The sequence below is a fragment of the Canis lupus genome, chromosome 5 (genome assembly GCF_011100685.1).
Source record: "Canis lupus familiaris isolate Mischka breed German Shepherd chromosome 5, alternate assembly UU_Cfam_GSD_1.0, whole genome shotgun sequence".
Classification (NCBI taxonomy): Eukaryota; Metazoa; Chordata; class Mammalia; order Carnivora; family Canidae; genus Canis; species Canis lupus.
This window is the reverse complement of record NC_049226.1, coordinates 56,454,222-56,472,087: the sequence shown is the minus strand read 5'-3', so window position 1 is coordinate 56,472,087 and position 17,866 is coordinate 56,454,222. Positions and strand designations below refer to the sequence as shown.

The 17,866-nt window shown below is 38.0% G+C and overlaps 1 protein-coding gene and 1 long non-coding RNA gene across 8 annotated transcripts in view; one reads left to right on the top strand and one right to left on the bottom strand.

Annotated features, from left to right (window-relative positions):
• The window catches only part of ZYG11A (zyg-11 family member A, cell cycle regulator), an 85,502-nt gene that overhangs the window by 57,675 nt on the left and 9,961 nt on the right, over nucleotides 1-17,866 (top strand). For 3 of the 7 annotated variants that reach the window (XM_038537511.1, XM_038537514.1, XM_038537507.1), the window contains 9 exons: nucleotides 1,279-1,378; nucleotides 1,475-1,528; nucleotides 6,405-6,566; nucleotides 6,642-6,686; nucleotides 8,397-8,429; nucleotides 9,775-9,969; nucleotides 12,568-12,629; nucleotides 13,032-13,129; nucleotides 15,307-16,989. In XM_038537511.1, coding sequence (XP_038393439.1) covers nucleotides 1,279-1,378; nucleotides 1,475-1,528; nucleotides 6,405-6,566; nucleotides 6,642-6,686; nucleotides 8,397-8,429; nucleotides 9,775-9,969; nucleotides 12,568-12,629; nucleotides 13,032-13,129; nucleotides 15,307-15,470 — 913 coding nt within the window. In that variant the 3' untranslated portion in view covers nucleotides 15,471-16,989. Of the gene's footprint in view, nucleotides 1-1,278; nucleotides 1,379-1,474; nucleotides 1,529-6,404; nucleotides 6,567-6,641; nucleotides 6,687-8,396; nucleotides 8,430-9,774; nucleotides 9,970-12,567; nucleotides 12,630-13,031; nucleotides 13,130-13,247; nucleotides 13,307-15,306; nucleotides 16,990-17,866 lie in introns of those variants that run through there. The other 4 variants (XM_038537512.1, XM_038537513.1, XM_038537510.1 and 1 more) reach the window with 4 other exon arrangements.
• On the bottom strand, nucleotides 7,465-16,407 carry LOC119871887. The gene is made up of 2 exons (XR_005359772.1): nucleotides 16,350-16,407; nucleotides 7,465-10,032 (listed from the first exon to the last, which is right to left on the bottom strand). It is a non-coding gene; the product is annotated as an uncharacterized LOC119871887 (long non-coding RNA).

Below are 17,866 nucleotides of genomic sequence, written 5' to 3'. Positions count from 1 at the left end.
ACTAGTACAGTTCAAACCTGTGTTGTTCCAGGGTCCGCTGGGTTCACACATGTTGTCTCTCAAAGTGTGATTCCATTTTAGGGTAGTGAGTGGTAAGAATGTGGGCTCCAAAGAGTTAAACATACTTGGTTTCATGTCCTAGCCCGTCCATCATTATCCTCGTGCATAAGTTTCCTCATTTGTAAAATGGCGACTGTTATGAGGATTAGACGTGATAATGTTTGCAGAGTACTTAAGTCAGTGCCTAGTTTAAGAAGTAGAGGCAGTTTTAACATTAGTCATTCTTGATTTTCTTCATTATTATCAATAAAATAATAACAACATCATCCTAGATTCCAAAGGGGCTTCTCTTGAGGCCTTTATAGTCTTCCAGATTCATGAGCCCAAAAACATCACAGTTGCTGGTAATGGCAGAACAACAGGAAGCGCAGACTGACATGAACAGGACCTGTGATACTGGGGTGCAGGGTTGTAGGCTAAGCCATTCTCAAATCCAGTTAAAAGGTGTATATAAAACAGGAGTTGAGGGCAGCCCGAGTGGCTCAGCAGTTTAGTGCCGCCTTCAGCCCAGGGCCTTGATCCTGGAGACCCAGGATCGAGTCCCACGTCAGGCTCCCTTCATGGAGCCTGCTTCTCTGCCTGTGTCTCTGCCTCTGTGTCTCTCTCTCTCTCTCTCATGAATAAATAAAATTTTTAAAATAAACAAATAAATAAATGAAACGGAAGTTGGCTTTTTTTGGGGGGGGGAGTTGGCTTTTAAAATTACAGTAAGGAAGGTAGTCGTCCTCAAAAAAGAATTCTATTTCTACCTTCTTGAAAAGTTAGAACTTTCTCAACTGTCTTCATTCCTACAGTTGCAGTCAATAGGAGCTGACTACCAGCTGTCCCTATAATGCATGCATAGAAAGGCATGCATTCTCTCTAGCTAAGTGATTTGTTTGCTGTGGCATTTTAGCATTGTATAGAATTCAGATAATAAATTGCTACCTGTGGAGGAACTTCTTTCCTTTTTTCAGACCCATCATAGCAGAAACTGAATGCTAAAAAATAAGTCTTTTTTAGATCTGCTTATCTTTCTTTGAATTCTACACATTTTCCTTACATTCTTATTTGCCTGCTCTCTTCCTCTTCTCATCTCTTCCTTAGGCCATATGCCCTTGATTTTCATAGCTGAGGCTTTAAAAATCTAAGATACAGGATTTGATGAGGAGCCTAAGTGATTTCTTCTCTCCTTGTATACAGTTGAAAACTTTATTGTGAGAAAAATATGCTTTTCAGGTTTGATGCTGCCAAGTTTGTTATGAGATGGCTCTGTAAGCACGAGAACCCGAAGATGCAAACAATGGCAGTGAGCATCACCTCTATCCTAGCCTTGCAGGTATGTGATTGCTAAAGGCAGGATTTCTCTTCCTAGTCTTGATGGAGCTCTGATAGACATCCAGTATTTCACTTTTGGCTTTTTGTTTGCTTATAGCTCTCACCTGAGCAAACTGCACAACTTAAGGAAGAGCTCTTCATGGCAGTTAAGGTAGGTGGATTGCCACTTTCATAGTTTTTCCAATAAAAAAAATTGTGAACATAATTTTAAAAAGTCAGATAGTTCTTAAATAGCTTTTAAAAAAATCTGTAAGACCTCTTCCCAGAAGATACTACTTCCTACTCTTAGAGCTACTTCTGATATCTACCTCCACATCTCTAAATAAAATGCTTTTAACTTGACTTACCAGTTTTATTTTTATTTTTATTTTTTTTTAATTTTTATTTATTTATGATAGTCACACAGAGAGAGAGAGAGAGGCAGAGACACAGGCAGAGGGAGAAGCAGGCTCCATGCACCGGGAGCCTGACGTGGGATTCGATCCTGGGTCTCCAGGATCGCGCCCTGGGCCAAAGGCAGGTGCCAAACCGCTGCGCCACCCAGGGATCCCGACTTACCAGTTTTAGATGTTTTGTAGTAATTCTACTGCTATGGTAAATAAGAACGTAGCTCTCCCATATGTATCTCTACAAATTACCTCCCTTCCCAACTTAATTTTTAAAATTAAAATTCAGGTTAATTAGCATATACTATATTATTTGTTTCAGAGAATTCAGTGATTCATCAGTTGCATGCAACACATAGTGCTCTTGCTTAAATATATCATAATTTGTAATCATTATTTACATTATGATTATGCTAACATTGCTCACTAAAAAAAACATGTACCGTTGTTTTATTTTGCACTTATTTTGAGATGAGGCTTGTGATACCTAGCCCCTCAACTCCAAATCATTTTTGTTTCCTGTGAACTATTCACTCTTAGCCTTGAAATGTTTTCCTTTGGGTTGCTAGGTTTCTTCTGATTTATAAGATTTCTTCGTATATTAAGGAATTGAACCTTTGACTGTGATATTAGACATATTTTCAGCATTTGGCTGTTTGACTGTTTTTACTTTATTTATGGCATGTTTCACCATGTAGTAATTTTAAAATGTTTATAGGATTGAACTTATTATTTTATTCCTCTGGCATAGATGGCATATTTAGAAAGTATTTCCAAAAGTTTTTCATTATTTTTAACATGTAAAAATAACTTGATTTACTTGAAGCTTTTCTTTCCTTTTCTTTTTTTTTAAGACGTAACGGTTTTTCTTCTCAGTACTGCCTCTCTACCTTTTATTGAATACATTATCTTTTCTCCACTGTTAGTGGAGAATGCTGCCTCTCTCATATATTAAATTCCCGTATCTGTTTGCATCTATTTCTGGACTTGCTGAGTTAATTTGTATATCTATTTATATACTGATATCATACTTCTTATTAATTGTCTTTATAAATTCCTTAACAGTTAAGATCTTTCCTTGGGTTTCTTTTAATTATCTGTATCCTGTTTGTTTTTTTTATTTTTTTATTTTAAAGATTTTGTTTATTTATTCATGAGAGACACAGAGAGAGAGAGAGAGAGAGAGAGGCAGAGACACAGGCAGAGGGAGAAGCAGGCTCCATGCAGGGAGCCCGATGTGGGACTCAATCTTGGGTCTCCAGGATCAGGCCCTGGGCTGAAGGTGGCGCTAAACCGCTGAGCCACCTGGGCTGCCCCTGTTTGTTTTTTTTAAATTTTTTTTTTTTTTTTTTTTTAATGATAGTCACACAGAGAGAGAGAGAGAGAGAGGCAGAGACATAGGCAGAGGGAGAAGCAGGCTCCATGCACCGGGAGCCCGACGTGGGATTCGATCCCGGGTCTCCAGGATCGCGCCCTGGGCCAAAGGCAGGCGCTAAACCGCTGCGCCACCCAGGGATCCCCCTGTTTGTTTTTTTAATGTGAACATCAGAATTGGCTTGTCTAGTTCTTTTTTTTTTTTTTTTTTTTTTAAGATTTTATTTATTTTAGAAAGAGAAAGAGCAGGTGTGCAGCTGAGAAGAGGGGAAGGGGCAGAGGGAGAGGGGAGAGGGAATCTCAAGCAGATTCTCCCACTGAGTGTGGAACCCAATATGGGACTCGGTCTCACAACCCTGAGATCATAACCCAAGCCGAAACCAAGAATTGGATGCTTAATCAACCGAGCTACTCAGGTGTCCCTTGGCTTGTCTAGTTCTAAAAAGCTTTGTTTTCTTTGGGCTTTGTTAAATGTATAGATTGACGTAGAAGAATTGACATTTCCGACACTGATTTTTCCTTCTGAGAACACTGTATGTTTTTCCATTTATTCAGTCTTTCATGTCCCCCAGAAGTATGTGGATTTATTCTTCATGTTGATATTCTGTATTTCTTAAATTTATTCCTAAGGTCTTTGTCTTTTGCATTCCTGTTACAAGTGGAATCTTATGAGTATTTGGATCTAGTCAGTAAGTTTGGGGGATAAAAATCGAGTGATTTTAGACATGTTAAGTTCTAAGATGCTTGAGATGTCAAGGAGGCAGTTTGATAGGGGGTATAGCTCAGAGGATTGGGTGGACAGGACTAGAGAATAATTTGAGTCATCAATTCTGATGTGGAATGCAAGTACCTAAAGAGTGTGGAGGTTGTATAGAGAAAAGAAAAGGACTTAAATGAGTATATTTGAAGAGAAAGAGGTGCCAGGGAAGGAGAGAGAGGATGAGTTAGTTAGAATGAGTTAGTAGAAAACTAGGAAAGAGTGATGTCTTAGAATCCAAGAAAATTATTTCAAGAAAAGTTGAACAGTTATATCAGATGCTGTTGAGTAGTTCAGTGAGATGAGAGCAGAGTTGCCAGTTGGATTTGGAAGTTGTTAGTCATCTTGCTTACATTATATTAGTGGAGAAGTGGGACAAAACTTGTGTAGACTACAGTGATGAGCAAATGGGATGTGAGAAATGGAGGCAACTTTTTGATACATTTTAATGAGAAAGAAATAAAAAGGAAGACACTACATGGGAAAATTGATGGCAAAGGAAGATGGAAATAATTTGGTGCCAAATCTTTGTGTGTGTACAGAATTATATATAGAGCAGGAGTAAAGATTTTGGTTTTAGGCTAGAGCAGAAGGGGAAAGAGGAGTACATTGATGCAAGTGCAGGTAGATGGAGATTTTGTTAGGAAGAAGAGCAATAGTTTTCAGTGACAAACTAGATGAAGGGATCAAATGAGTAAAAAGACAGTGAATAAAATTGGAATAGAGAAAGAATGAGTAGTCTTGGGAGCAAATTTGTTGAGAAATATGGTAGGATTTCCAGGTACAGTTGAATACCCTCTTAAAGTATTTTGACAAATATTGAAAGTGAGGTTGCAGCAGTCTTTTTCAGTATTCAGATGTTTGGACCTGGAGCATAAAGTAGGGTGTTTAAGGCAGCACTTTTGTCAAGATGATATGATGGAGTCGCTGGAAATGGTAACAGGATAGACAGAGATACAGAAATGGAGTGAGATAGAGAACAAGTACTGAAGTAATACGAAGGGAAGAGTAGCACTTGGAAAAACAGTTTTAAATGATGTTACCAAAAATTCACCCAGACTTTGGGTGAAAACCGGTTGTGTTCAGCCACTAGTCGTAAGACCTTAGATAATTTATCTATTTTTTCTCTACCTCCGAATCTTCATCTGAAAACTGGCATCATCTGAAAAACAGGCATCTGTCCCAGGAATGTCATAGGAGTAGTAGTTTGCAGTTATTTTGAATGTCATTAAGGTGAAATATATAAAGCATCTAACCATGGGCCTGGCCATGGTCATTAGTTTCAAGGTCAACCTCACTTCCCTTGCTCCATCCCTTGCCTTGGTGCCACTCACTCCCTTGGTTGTCTAGATGATTGCTACCAATTGTGTGTGCCACTCTTACACTTCCCTGTTGGTCCTCATAGCTTTATTTTTATGACAAACTCTTTTGGTACTTTCTTTGCTTACTGGGTAAAATATTTGAAGTGATCTCATTCCTCTTAAAAATAGACATACTCTGATTTGTTTAGAGCTATTATATATTATGTTCCTTTTCATTAGGTGGCTGAGTGAAAACTGCTATCTTTTCCCTCTCCTATGACAGTTGAATGTGCTTGAAAGAAAGCATGAATACTAGCTTAACTTGTGTCCAAAAATACTCTGATCTGAAATGGTGTTTTGGAATCTCAATTAAAGTGAACCCATGATTTTTTTAAGCTATTAGGACATATGGTTGTAGTACTAGTATTACTCTCTAGCCATCCTGATTTTGCTCAGTGACCTAGAAAAGCATACTTTTGCTCTGCCTGGCATGTCCTCCCCCCCCGTGTCTCCATTTCTTGTTATTTACCCTCTTGCTCTTCTCGTCTTATTTGCCTCAGTTTACGTATTACCTTTACATGGAGGCTTCTTTTTTCTACCTTTTCTAAAATAAAATGTGTTTTTAATGTGTTTCCTTCAGAACGTTTACCAAAACCTAAAATTCTTTTATTTAGTTGGGAAAACAGACTTTTTTTTTTTTAAATCTGCCTCACCTGAATAAGTGCTTGATTTCCAGGAGATGTTAACTAAGCAGTCTCAATAAATAATGGAGTAGCTAATATGTACTTGATTATGAGTCTTAGTAAGGACCAAGAACTAGATTTTTTTTTTTTATTTTTTATTTATTTGTGATAGTCACACACACAGAGAGAGAGAGAGGCAGAGACATAGGCAGAGGGAGAAGCAGGCTCTATGCACCAGGAGCCTGATGTGGGATTCGATCCCGGGTCTCCAGGATCACGCCCTGGGCCAAAGGCAGGCACTAAACCGCTGCGCCACCCAGGGTTCCCCAAGAACTAGATTAAGTGCTCATTAAACTTTAACTTTTTTTTCCCTTTAATCCTCATAAAAACCTTAGGAGTTAGGTGTAACTCATTATATATAGAGAAAATGGATCATAAAGCTATTAAGCGGTAGAAAAACTATTGGCTTTTCTTGTAATCGAATCAATCACTGGGGCATCTAACTTTTTGTCTCTTTGGTTTTTAGGAACTTCTAGCAATAGTAAAACAAAAGACTACTGAGAATTTAGATGATGTCACCCTCTTGTTTACTTTGAAAGCACTTTGGAATCTTACAGATGAGTCTCCAGCTGCCTGCAATCACTTTATGGAAAATCAAGGATTGGCGATCTTTATCCAAGTCTTGGAGGTGGGAAGACAGGATTGAGTTTGTATGTAAGGTTCTTTTCTTCATGATAAAGTAACCTGTATATTCTTTTGACAGACTTTTTCAGAGTCAGCAATTCAGAGCAAAGTACTTGGTCTTTGGGTAAGGTGAATTGTTTTCAGTTAATTCTAATTACTAAAATAAGTAAATAACACTTATGTAGCACCTACTATATGCTAGGCACTTTTGTAGGCAATTTCTGTATATTAACTCATTTAATCTTCACATGATTCCCTATAAAATAATACCATATTAGTCATCTGTTGCTGTGAACAAACAATAGATAAATCAGTAGCCATTTTATCTACCTTTGAATCTGTGGGTCAACAGTTTGAACCTAGCTGTACAGTTATTCTGGTCTCATGTGGAGTTACTCATGTTGCTGCTGTTACCTGGTGGCTCAACTAGAGCTAGATGCTTTGAGATGGCCTGACTCTTGCTGTGACAGTGGGTGCATGTTGTTGGCTGGGTCTCGTATCTCTGTGGGTTTCTCTATTTGGCATTTTCAGAGTAGCAATAGAAAACAAGTCCCACTGTACAAGTGCTTCTGATGCCTCTGCTTATGTCACGTTTTCTAATGTCTTGTTGGGCAGAGCACATTCAGGTGTCTGGGGTGTTTCCCAGTAATCACTTCTCCAACTCTTTGGTAGCAACTGGGTATCCTACCCTTCACTTCAGTTCTTACACTGACTACCTGGAGTTATCCTCTGATCCCACAGGTTAAATGGCTCAGTCCCATGAGACTGCCCCCACTTCAGTTGCCAGTTATAAGTTTTGCACCAACTGTACTTCTGACTGACTGGCTATCAAGTAAGGTTTCCACAACCCCCTCCTCAGGTTGATAATTTGTTAGAATGGCTCACAGAACTCAGGAAGGTACTTTACTTGCTATTATCAGTTTATTATAAGGGATAATAAAGGATACAACTCAGAAACAATGAAATGGAAGAAATGTATAAGGCAAGGAAGGATGGGTACATGCAAAGCTTCCATATTTTCCCTGGATACACCACCCTCCCAGCGCCTTGATACGTTCACCAACTCAGAAGTTCTCCAAACCCATCATGTAGGGTTTCATCACATAGGCACAATTGATTATTAATTCAGTCTTCAGCTCCTCTCCCATGTCCCAGAGGTTATGAGGTGGCCCTGAAAGTCCCAGGCTTCCTCATCCTGAAGCTGTTTAGTCGCCTGTCAAGAGTTCCCTCATTAGAACAAAGGTACTCCTATCACTTGGTAAATTCCAAGGGACTTAAGAGTTGTCTTTCAAGAGCAGGGGACAAAGACCAAATATATATTCCTTATTATATGCCCATGGTTAAGCCCAGATTAAAGGAAGTGGCCATCCCTCGATGGGAGGAGCAGGGAAATCCCATGACTAAGTCAAACAGCATTAGGAAAAATTGTGTTATGTTCTATACCCTACCATACATTCTTAGTTATATTTTATAGACAAGAATCTGAGGCACAGAAGGGCCGTTTACCCTGTGTTACCTAGGTAAAGGAGGCAGAATCAGGCATCCTGGCTCTAGACCCTTTGATAATAACCACTTTACTTCCTTTTTATCAAGGCAGTCAGTTTTTTAGAAATTCCTTTGGGACACCTGGGTGGCATAGTTGGTTAAGTATCCTGCTCTTCAGTCATGATCTCAGGGGCATGAGATTGAGCCTAGTGTCAGGTTCTGCTCAGCAGGTTTTAGTTACCTGCAATCTGGAAGCAGATGATCCTCTTGAGGATTGGTCAGAAGGTCACTAGTAGCCTAATGCTATGTCACATGCCTACGTCATCCACCTCTTTATCTTGTCATATAGGCATTTTATCATCTCATCACAAGCAGAAGAAGGGTGAGTACAGTAGAATAAGTTATTCTGAGAGAGACCACATTCATATAACTTATTACAACATATTATCTTTGTTCTTTAGTTATTGTTGTTAATTTCTTACTGTGACTAATTTATAAATTAAACTTTACCATAGGTATGTATGTGTAGAAAAAAACATAGTATATATAGAGAGTTTGGTACTATCTGCAGTTTCAGGCATATCCACTGGGGTTTTAGAACATGTCCCCCACAGGTAAGAGGGGACTATTGTATTAATCTCTCTTGCAGTAGACATGCTAGAGAGAGACTCTTCTTTACTATCTTTGAAAAAGTTAAGCTGCCATGAAATAAGTGGTTGGAGTAGGGAGAAGCTCACATTGAAAGGAACTATGGGCAGTGTCTAGGAGCTAAGGGTGGCCTCCACCAAGAAACTGAAACCCTCAGTCTTGGAGCTGCAAGGAAATGAATTTTGCCGACAGTTTGAGTGTGCTTGGAAGTAGGTTTCCCTCCAGTGGAGCCCCCAGATGAGAATGCAACCCAGTCAGCACTTTGTGAGACCTCAGAGTAGAGGAGCCAACTAAGCCATGAATGAACTCCTAAACCACAGAAACTGTGAGAGAAAAAAATGTTTTAAGCCACCGAGTTTGTGGTAGTTTGTTAAACAGCATAGAAAACTAATATATATATATATAAAATAAAATACCACTTGCCTTTCACTGTTACTATTAAATTTCAAGTTAATGTAACCTATAGTAGGCTCGAGGAACTTTTAAGTATTTGAGTCAGACCTGGATTTTATTCTAGTTCAGCCAGTTATTAGCAATATGAACCTGACAAGTTCACTGAATGACAAGTTAAGTCTTGCTGAGTGACTTACTTATTTGTACAACTATGTTAAAAATTAAATGAGGGGTGCCCAGATGGCACAGTCAGTTGAGCATCTGACGCTCAGGTCAGATGAGTGTCTGTTTCAGCTCAGGTAGTGATCTCAGGGTCATGGGATCGAGCTCAGCATGAAGTCTGCTTAAGACTCTCCCTCTGCCTCTCCCCACTGTGCACACTCCTATGCTCTCTCTCTCAAATAAATCTTTTTTAAAAAGATTAAATGAGATAGGCAGATAAAAAGACTTTTTTGTCTATCTAGTACAGTGCCTGGCACTTAGTAAGTGCTTACTCAGTGATTTGTGATGATCCTCATCATCAGGGGGTGGGATTGTGGGGGTAATAGGCTAAATTGAGAGGGAGGAGGATGGGACTAAGTGTTCTGACTGTATCTGAGCTAAGCAGTAGAAGAGGCAGAGGAGCCAGTGTCTGATTCTCTCTTCCTTCCCTATCCCTGATATTTCCTGCTCCATCTGACCTGTAGAACAACATAGCTGAAGTTAGAGAACTCTCTTCCAAGCTGGTGACCGAAGATGTGGTGAAACATATTAGCAACTTGCTCCACAGCAAAGAAATGGAAGTCAGCTATTTTGCTGCAGGCATCATAGCCCACCTGACATCTGACAAACAGCCCTGGATGTCCCATGACCTTCAGAGGAGTGCTCTTCTCCAGGATCTGGTACAAGGATCATTCCTCTTTACAAACTCTGGAGTAATCTCTTCTTGTAGGAAACCTATTTTTCTAGATCATAAGAATTTTATAAATATATGTTCATTGTAGAAAATGAGAAACAGAAAAGTATAAAAATATATTCTAAATCACTCATACCCTACCATCCAACACTAACCTTGTCAACATCTTACGTTCCTTCTGATATTTTTATTTTATAAAAGTTACACACGCAAACAGTTGTATATGGCTGTACCAGTTCTCTTTCCCATTTTCAGCTCTTTTTCAAGTTTATTTCTTTTGGTATTTACCTCCATATCTCTAAATAACAACGGTTGTCACTTCTTGACTTTGGAGTAATAGGCATTATCTGTTCATTCATTTTCCCACTCTGGAAAAATGAAAATTCTTTTTCTCATTGTCCCTATGCACACCCTTTACTATACTCAAAGTATAAATCTCCTTTCAGTATTTCAAACATATTCTATCCATTTCAGTTTCTCAGAGACTTCTTTCCTAGAACCTTCTTTCTCCTATCTGGTCTGCTTATTTGTATATCTGCTATGTTGCTGTCATCCCAGGATATTCCTTTACTATCATCCTGGGGATTCTCTTTGCCTCTTTGGTGTTGAAGTCCCAGTTTCTGGATTGCATGCCTTCCTGTTTTTGTTTTTGTTTTTTTTATTCCTTATTCTGTTGGATTGTATCTAGTAGTTTCCTAAGAACTGTGTGAAATAGAAAACTTCAGATCTTCTCTGTTTGAAAAGGCCATTATTTTACTTTTACATTTGGTTGGTCACATGGCTAGGCATAGAATTTTTGTTTTGGAATATTTTCCCTTCAGAATTTTTAAGTCATTGCTGCTTTGTCATTTATTTCTCGGTATCACTGTTGAGAAGCTAAATGCCATTTTCCTTTGGAACCTTTAAGATCTTTGTCCGCAGTGTTTGGAAATCTCAGCAGTGTACCTTGATGTAGGTTTATTTTCTTATATTATGTTGGCTACTTATTGCTCTGGAAGCTTGTTTTCTTTAGTTCTGGGAAGTTTCTTTCTCCCTCTCTCTCTCTCCTTCCCTTGTCCCTACCTTCCCTCTCCTCCTTCCCCCCCCTCCCAGGATGTCAGCCTTCATGGATTCATTTTTTCTTAAGCCTATTTCCTTATTTGTCCTTCTTTTTTTTTTTTTTTTTCTTATTTGTCCTTCTTGAAAAAATCTTTTATTTTATTTTATTTTATTTTTTTGAAAAAATCTTTTAAAATTTCCACTCCTATTGGATTTTGCACCTACATTTTCTTTTATGTATTTTATTATAAATTATATATTTTAATATAATTCTGTTACATAATTTATGTAATTTAACATAACTTTAATATATTTTTGTATTTATATATAATATATTTAAGCATGTTTATTATGTATACTTAATATACTTATTTATAAACTTATTTTTATTTATATATTTATAATTTATTTTATATAGTTCTATTTTTATTTATATATTTCTATTTTTAATTTCCAAGAACTCCTTCTCTGTTCTCTGAGTGCTTCTTTTTTATATCCACTCTTTTTCTGTGGTTGCTGTATCTGTTACCTCTTTAAAGGTATTGTTTTTTTTTTTTTTTTTTTTTTAAGTTTTTCTCTTCCTTCAAGGTCTCTGTTTCCTATGATTTCTTTATCTTCACTATTTTGTTCCTTTATGTTACAGAGTCTCTTAAAGTATGTGGTGATCCTCAGCTGTCCAGTCATATCTAAGAGTGAGGCTATTTGGAAGCTGTGTGCAGATGGGTAGAACTTGTCAACCATAGGCTTCACCTAGAGTGACTGGATTATTCATTGTCCTTGTCATTAGATCTTTTGTCCTGATCTGGTTGGAATTTACCTGAGGAAGAATCTTCTGTTCTCCTGACTGAAAATGACGTTCTTGGTTTCCTCTTACTGAAAGTCCAGTACAGGAAAAGAGTTGAGGACAGGGGACTCTCAGCATTTATTATTTAGATTTTCACTTCATCCCCTATTTTTAGCATGGTACTCCCACCCTCAGATGTTCACAAGGTTGCCTAGACCAGAGATTTTTTTTAAGAGTGGGGGAAAAGATCTGGGAGTCTGGATTCTTTAGTACTTTGAACCACTCCTGTTTTCAACCCTACCTCTAATCTCACTTCCTGAAGTACCTGGTGTGCCAAATTTTTAAGTCTCTTGGGGGTTCTGTTGAAATTGGTTCATTTTTTAAATCTCTCCCAGTGCTAGATCTGTTAACATTTTCCTTCTGCTTTGTTCTTATGTGTTTGCCTTCTTTTACTTTAAACCGTTTATACTATTCTGTTCATGGGATTTAGGAAAGGAATGGATACATGCTCAATCCTGCATCTTTAAACAGAAGCCCATTTCATTGCACCTTTTCCCACAAGACTTTGTATTTCAATATATATAATGGTTACCTAATTGATATTTTGGCAGGTAGGGATACCTTAATTTGGGTGATATTCCATATTTTGAAAAATTTTTTTTCATATACATGTAATTATAAATGACATGAAACAGCCAATTATGACCTTTTACAAATTATGGAATACAATACTTAGAATCTTGGTTTCTCTTTTTTGTATAGTATGCAACCATCCAGAATTGGCCCAGTTCAAGTTGTAAGATGACAGCATTGGTGACCTACAGGTAATCTTGTGATATAATACGTGGTGTAATACTTCTCTTAAAGCTTGTCCTCATTATATTATGTAGAGGCCATGGTACAGTGATAAAATATAGTCAAATGGCCTTGTGTTTCAAATCCAATTTCTGTGATTTTGGGAAAATCACTTTTAGAAGATTTCTGAGATTCAGTTTTCCTCATCTGTAAAATGAGGCTGATAGTATGCAAGATTATGGATGAAATGGGATATTGAATGTAAAATATGTCTAACACAAATGCTGTTTCTTAAAATGTTAGCTTCTGAGATATGCTCAACAATATGTTTGTCTCAGTGAGGAAATAACCCTATGGGGAAAAGGTTGAAAATAATTATTATATCTCTGATGCTAGCCTGAGTTCTGAATTAACTTCTTTGTGCCTTTTAGATCCTTCAAGGCATTTTTCCCACTCCTTAGCAACTTCTCTCAACCAGCAGTTCAGCTCTGGGCACTATGGGCAATGTATCATGTCTGCAGTAAAAACCGTATGTATTCAAAATGGTAGTTTTTTAGTTATTTTTCTGTATAAAGACTAAGTTCAAATGGAATTTTGGAAATTTTTGTTCACCTGCATACTGAATTTAACTCTTTTATTTTTTAAAGGTTTTATTTATTTATTTTAGAGAGAGAGTGCGAGAGCGGGGAGAGACAGAGAGAGAGAGAATCTCAAGCAGACTCCCCATTGAGCATGGAGCCCAACTCAGGACTCAGAATCATGACCTTGAGATCACGACCTGAGCCAAAATCAAGAGTTGGACACTTAACCAACTGAGCTACCCAGGTGCCCCAGAATTTAAGTTTTTTAAAAAAGAAATTGGAAAAGGTTTTGATTTTAAAAATGCTACAGAATTGGGGGGATGGGCATTAAGGATGGCACTTAAAGTAACGAGCACTGAGTATTATATGTAATTGATGAATCACTGAATTCTGCCTCTGAAACTAATAATATGTATATGTTAAATTAAAACATTTTTTTAAATGCTACAGCCAAAGGTAGACACTTAAGTGGCTGAGCTACCCAGGCACCCCACAAAAACAAAGTTTAATTGAACTTTTTGATCTTTGCCAATCTCAGGTGAGAGTGATGGTCTCATTTGACATTTAAGTGTGGTTAACCATCTTATATGTAAGAGTTCTTTTCTTTTCCTTGGATTGTCTGTTGATATTCTTTATTCACTTCTTGTCTACTATTCGTTTGTCTTTCTCTTTTTAATTTGAAGGAACTCTTTGAGGCAAATATTTTTTTCCCAGTTTATCATCTTGACTTTGTTCATTGTGTTTAGTCAGCCTTTTGTTATATGGCCTCTGAATTTCAGGCCACAGTTACACTTTACAAAATTGATGAAAATTCTCAGCTATTTGAAAATATTATTCTTACCCTATACTTTTCTTATGGAATATCTATTAGAAATATCTTGTATCTTCTCTTACTTTATCCTTCACATCCTGTAGACTTAAAAAATAATAATTTCAGTGGCACCTGGGTGGCTCAGTTGGCTGAGTGTCCGACTTTTGATTCCTGCTCAGGTCATGATCTCAGGGTCGTGGGATCAAGCCCTACGTGGGGCTCTGTGCTGGGCATGGGCCTGCTTGTTTCCACATACTCCCTCCCACCAAATAGATTAATAAGTAAAATCTTTAAAGAATGTTTTTAAAAAGTAATTTCCATGTCTTTGTTTCTTTGTGCTACATTCTTAGTAATTGCAGTGTTTTTAAATCATTATATTTCTCTGTGCCTAATTGGCTTTTGGACTTATTAAGAGAATCCTTTTTAGACTGTGTTGTAGACATGTTCCTTCAGCAGCTTTGTATTTGCTTCTGTCAGGTGCTCTAGAGGTTTCTCTGGGTTGAATTAATTAATTATTTTTTGGATTGAATTAATTTTTATGTTAACTTCTCAGCTCAGGGGTTCCCAGAACATTTGGGTAGTATAAATTCAAATCCTATACCAACTCAGTACTGTGGTTATGAATTCTTGGGAAAGACTTCTCCAGCCCACTCCTGTATATCAACCTAGAGCCCAGACCAATCTTAAAGATGTTTCATTGTCTTATCCCTTCTGTATAGTCCTTTGAGGGATCAACTTTATGCACTGATACATATTTTATTATATATGTAGTGCTTCTAACTTTGTAAGTTAAAACCTAAATTCTTGGATTACTGAAACTGACAGTCATTTTCTAAAGCTCTCTTTTCTGCCCCTTTTCTGTCCTAGGTAAAGTTACATGAGCTTAGGTGCTCTCAGACTGCTGGACAAATGCTTTACTTTGTACATCACTATGCACTTAAAATGTTTTGTTACATTTTATCCAGCATCTGGTGTTTTCAGGTTATCTAGCTCAATATACTGCCTGAACTTGAAATGTGTATTATTTATAATATAAAAGAAGTTCTTATTCTTTTAGCTAGGCTTAGAGATTTTGAAGCATAAAGTTGTCTTGAAGTAAACATACAAAAATAATCATTTGTTATCATACTACACAAGTCAAGCATTATTTGAGTTTTAATATAATTCTTTTAAATTGACTAATTTTATCTGTTAATTCCTGTGTCAAGGGGCTTAAACCTTAGTACCCTTACTTCAAAAAGGTGAATGTGGTGACTTGGAAATATTTAAAATGTCAACTTGTCGGTCAGGTTTTTTTGTTTCATTTTCTTTCAGCCAGCAAATACTGCAAAATGTTAGTTGAAGAAGAAGGATTGCAGCTTTTGTGTGACATCCAGGAGCACAGTGAGGCAGACCCTCACGCACAGCAGATTGCAGCCTCTATTCTAGAGGACTTCAGAATGCATTTTATGAATTATCAGAGACCGCATCTGTGTTGAATGCCCTTCATAACCTCTGGGGCTTCAGACGTGCTCTCTGATCCTCAGTGTCAGGACCTCTGCCTTGCCAGTTGTCACTGGAGTTTGTGAGTTGGCTGCCTCACTGGCTTTTTATTATTGATTTTCTATAGGCTACAAAAAGGTTGGATTTGAATGATAGCCATAATCCCAAGTAAAGTTGGAATCATTCTGGGAACACCCTTTCAACAGTTTTGAAAAGTCAAGCCTCGGACCGTGTGGGAAGACCTGTGAGCTTGTGTTGCAACAGCCCTGCCAGATCCTTTTCCTAACCCTGGACAGTTTCTTAACTCTGGGAGTTTGTCTCTGGGAGTTTGTCAGAGGAAGGAGGAAAGAAAAATGTGCAGGAAGATCTTGAGGTTTATGTTAACTTTTCATGTTTGAAAGAATATCTTGAGTTGTTATTCGTACTTACGTGAGGCTACTAGAAATGTACGTGAAAAAGTTCTGGGAAATACATGCTTATAAATATGTTGTTTAGAAGGCAGAATCTCCTTTGGAGGGGAGGAGAAAGAGGTTAAAAAGAATTTTTTAAAATAAACACCCAAGTATCTTCCACTTGTGGGGTACAGGGAAGAAAAATAACTTTTTTTTTTTTTTTTTTTTTTTTACCATTTGGGATATTCTGCCTTTGGCCTTTTTCTTCCACCTTTACACATTAGGCTGAGTGAACACATTCTGTGTAAGTAGGTATGGTGGTAAAAAACAGTAGGATTTAGGACTATGAGTAGAGTGTTTAGATGAAGATTATCTAGGAACTAAATATTGATCCTGTAAGGTTTTGATTTTAGTAGGATTATGACCAAGAGGAAGAAGAAGCTAGCAAAAAGACTTTGCTGTAGGTTTTAAGAATGCTCTTACTTGGGGCAGCCTGGGTGGCTCAGCGGTTTAGCGCTGCCTTCGGTCCGGGGCGTGATCCTGGAGTCCTGGGATCAAGTACCATGTCGGGCTCCCTGCATGGAGCCTGCTTCCCCCTATGCCTGTGTCTCTGCCTCTCTTTCTCTCTGTGTCTCTCATGAATAAATAAATAAAATCTTAAAAAGAAAAAAAAAAAGAATGCTCTTACTTAACATGGAGGCAAGAAAAATAGAGGCTTTTGAGAACCAGTTTCAACTGCAGTATAAACTACCAGAAGCTTCTGTTTGTGTCCTGTGGGACAGAGTATGAATTCCTTCCTTGTTACTGACAGCTAACGAAATGTGTTTCACCATTCATCTGCTTAAGTTTTCCAAAGAACAAAAGTAAATTCCTTTTTGGTTAGTAGCATATTTTCATATTAGATATTTGTACTTTTATCTGGCCAGACTCTTAACTAGAGTACTATATAACATCTTTTGGAATCAAATGAGGCTTATCCTTACTCTGAATCATATTCCAAATGATTGTTCATCAGTGTCCCACTGAATAAGGGGAAATTGTAAACTGTTTCGTTCTTTTTTTTTTTTTTTTTAAGATTTTATCTATTTATTCATGAGAGACACACACATGCACACACACACACACACACACAGAGAGAGAGAGAGAGAAGCAGAGACACAGGCAGAGGGAGAAGCAGGCTCCACGCAGGGAGCCCGATGCGGGACTCAATCCTGGGTCTCCAGGATCAGGCCCTGGGCTGAAGGCGGTGCTAAACCGCTGAGCCACCCGGGCTGCCCAACTGTTTCTATAGTTCTGAAACTGCACTGTATTTTCTGTTATTCACTTTTCTGCATAATTCCAAAGGGTGTCTTCATTTCCTGACCTGGATGCTAGTACTTGATAGATAAGTTGTATTCTCCCCATTTAACAGATGAGAAAAAGGAAGTTCAACACGGTGGTTACTAGAGTGTTACAGCTAATGCATAGTTCCAGCTAATATGGTTGGTTCTGATTTTATGACCTAGGCTCTTCTGTGTTACTCTTCTTTCCAGGAAAGGAGCATAGCCTTGGGCACACCTGCATTTAGCAGCAAATCAACAATGTTACTGGTATATATCAGTGCCCTTGTCTTAGTGTCTCTAGGCCAAGCCTAGGCTTGGGAAACTCAAATGAATTAAAGAATAATCATAAGGCCACAGCTTAAGATGCAGCCTTCTCTTTTCCTACGTTGGTATAGGAGGAAGGCTAGCTAGTGTGCATATGTGTTTATCAGCCCCCATTATTTATAAGTGTGTCATCCTCTTACTCACCTTCACTCTTGCTGTTCCCCTCAGCCTTCCTCTCCTTGCATAAATGCTGACTGAACCTTCAGGCTTCACTCCAGTGTTACCTGCCCATTTCCTGACCCTCTATTCTCTCCCTCAGACTTAACTGCTCCCTTCTCAGTGCTCCTGAAGGTTATGTGCCACAGCCATCAAAGATTGCCTGCCATCCTATATACTTCACAAAAGATTTCCACA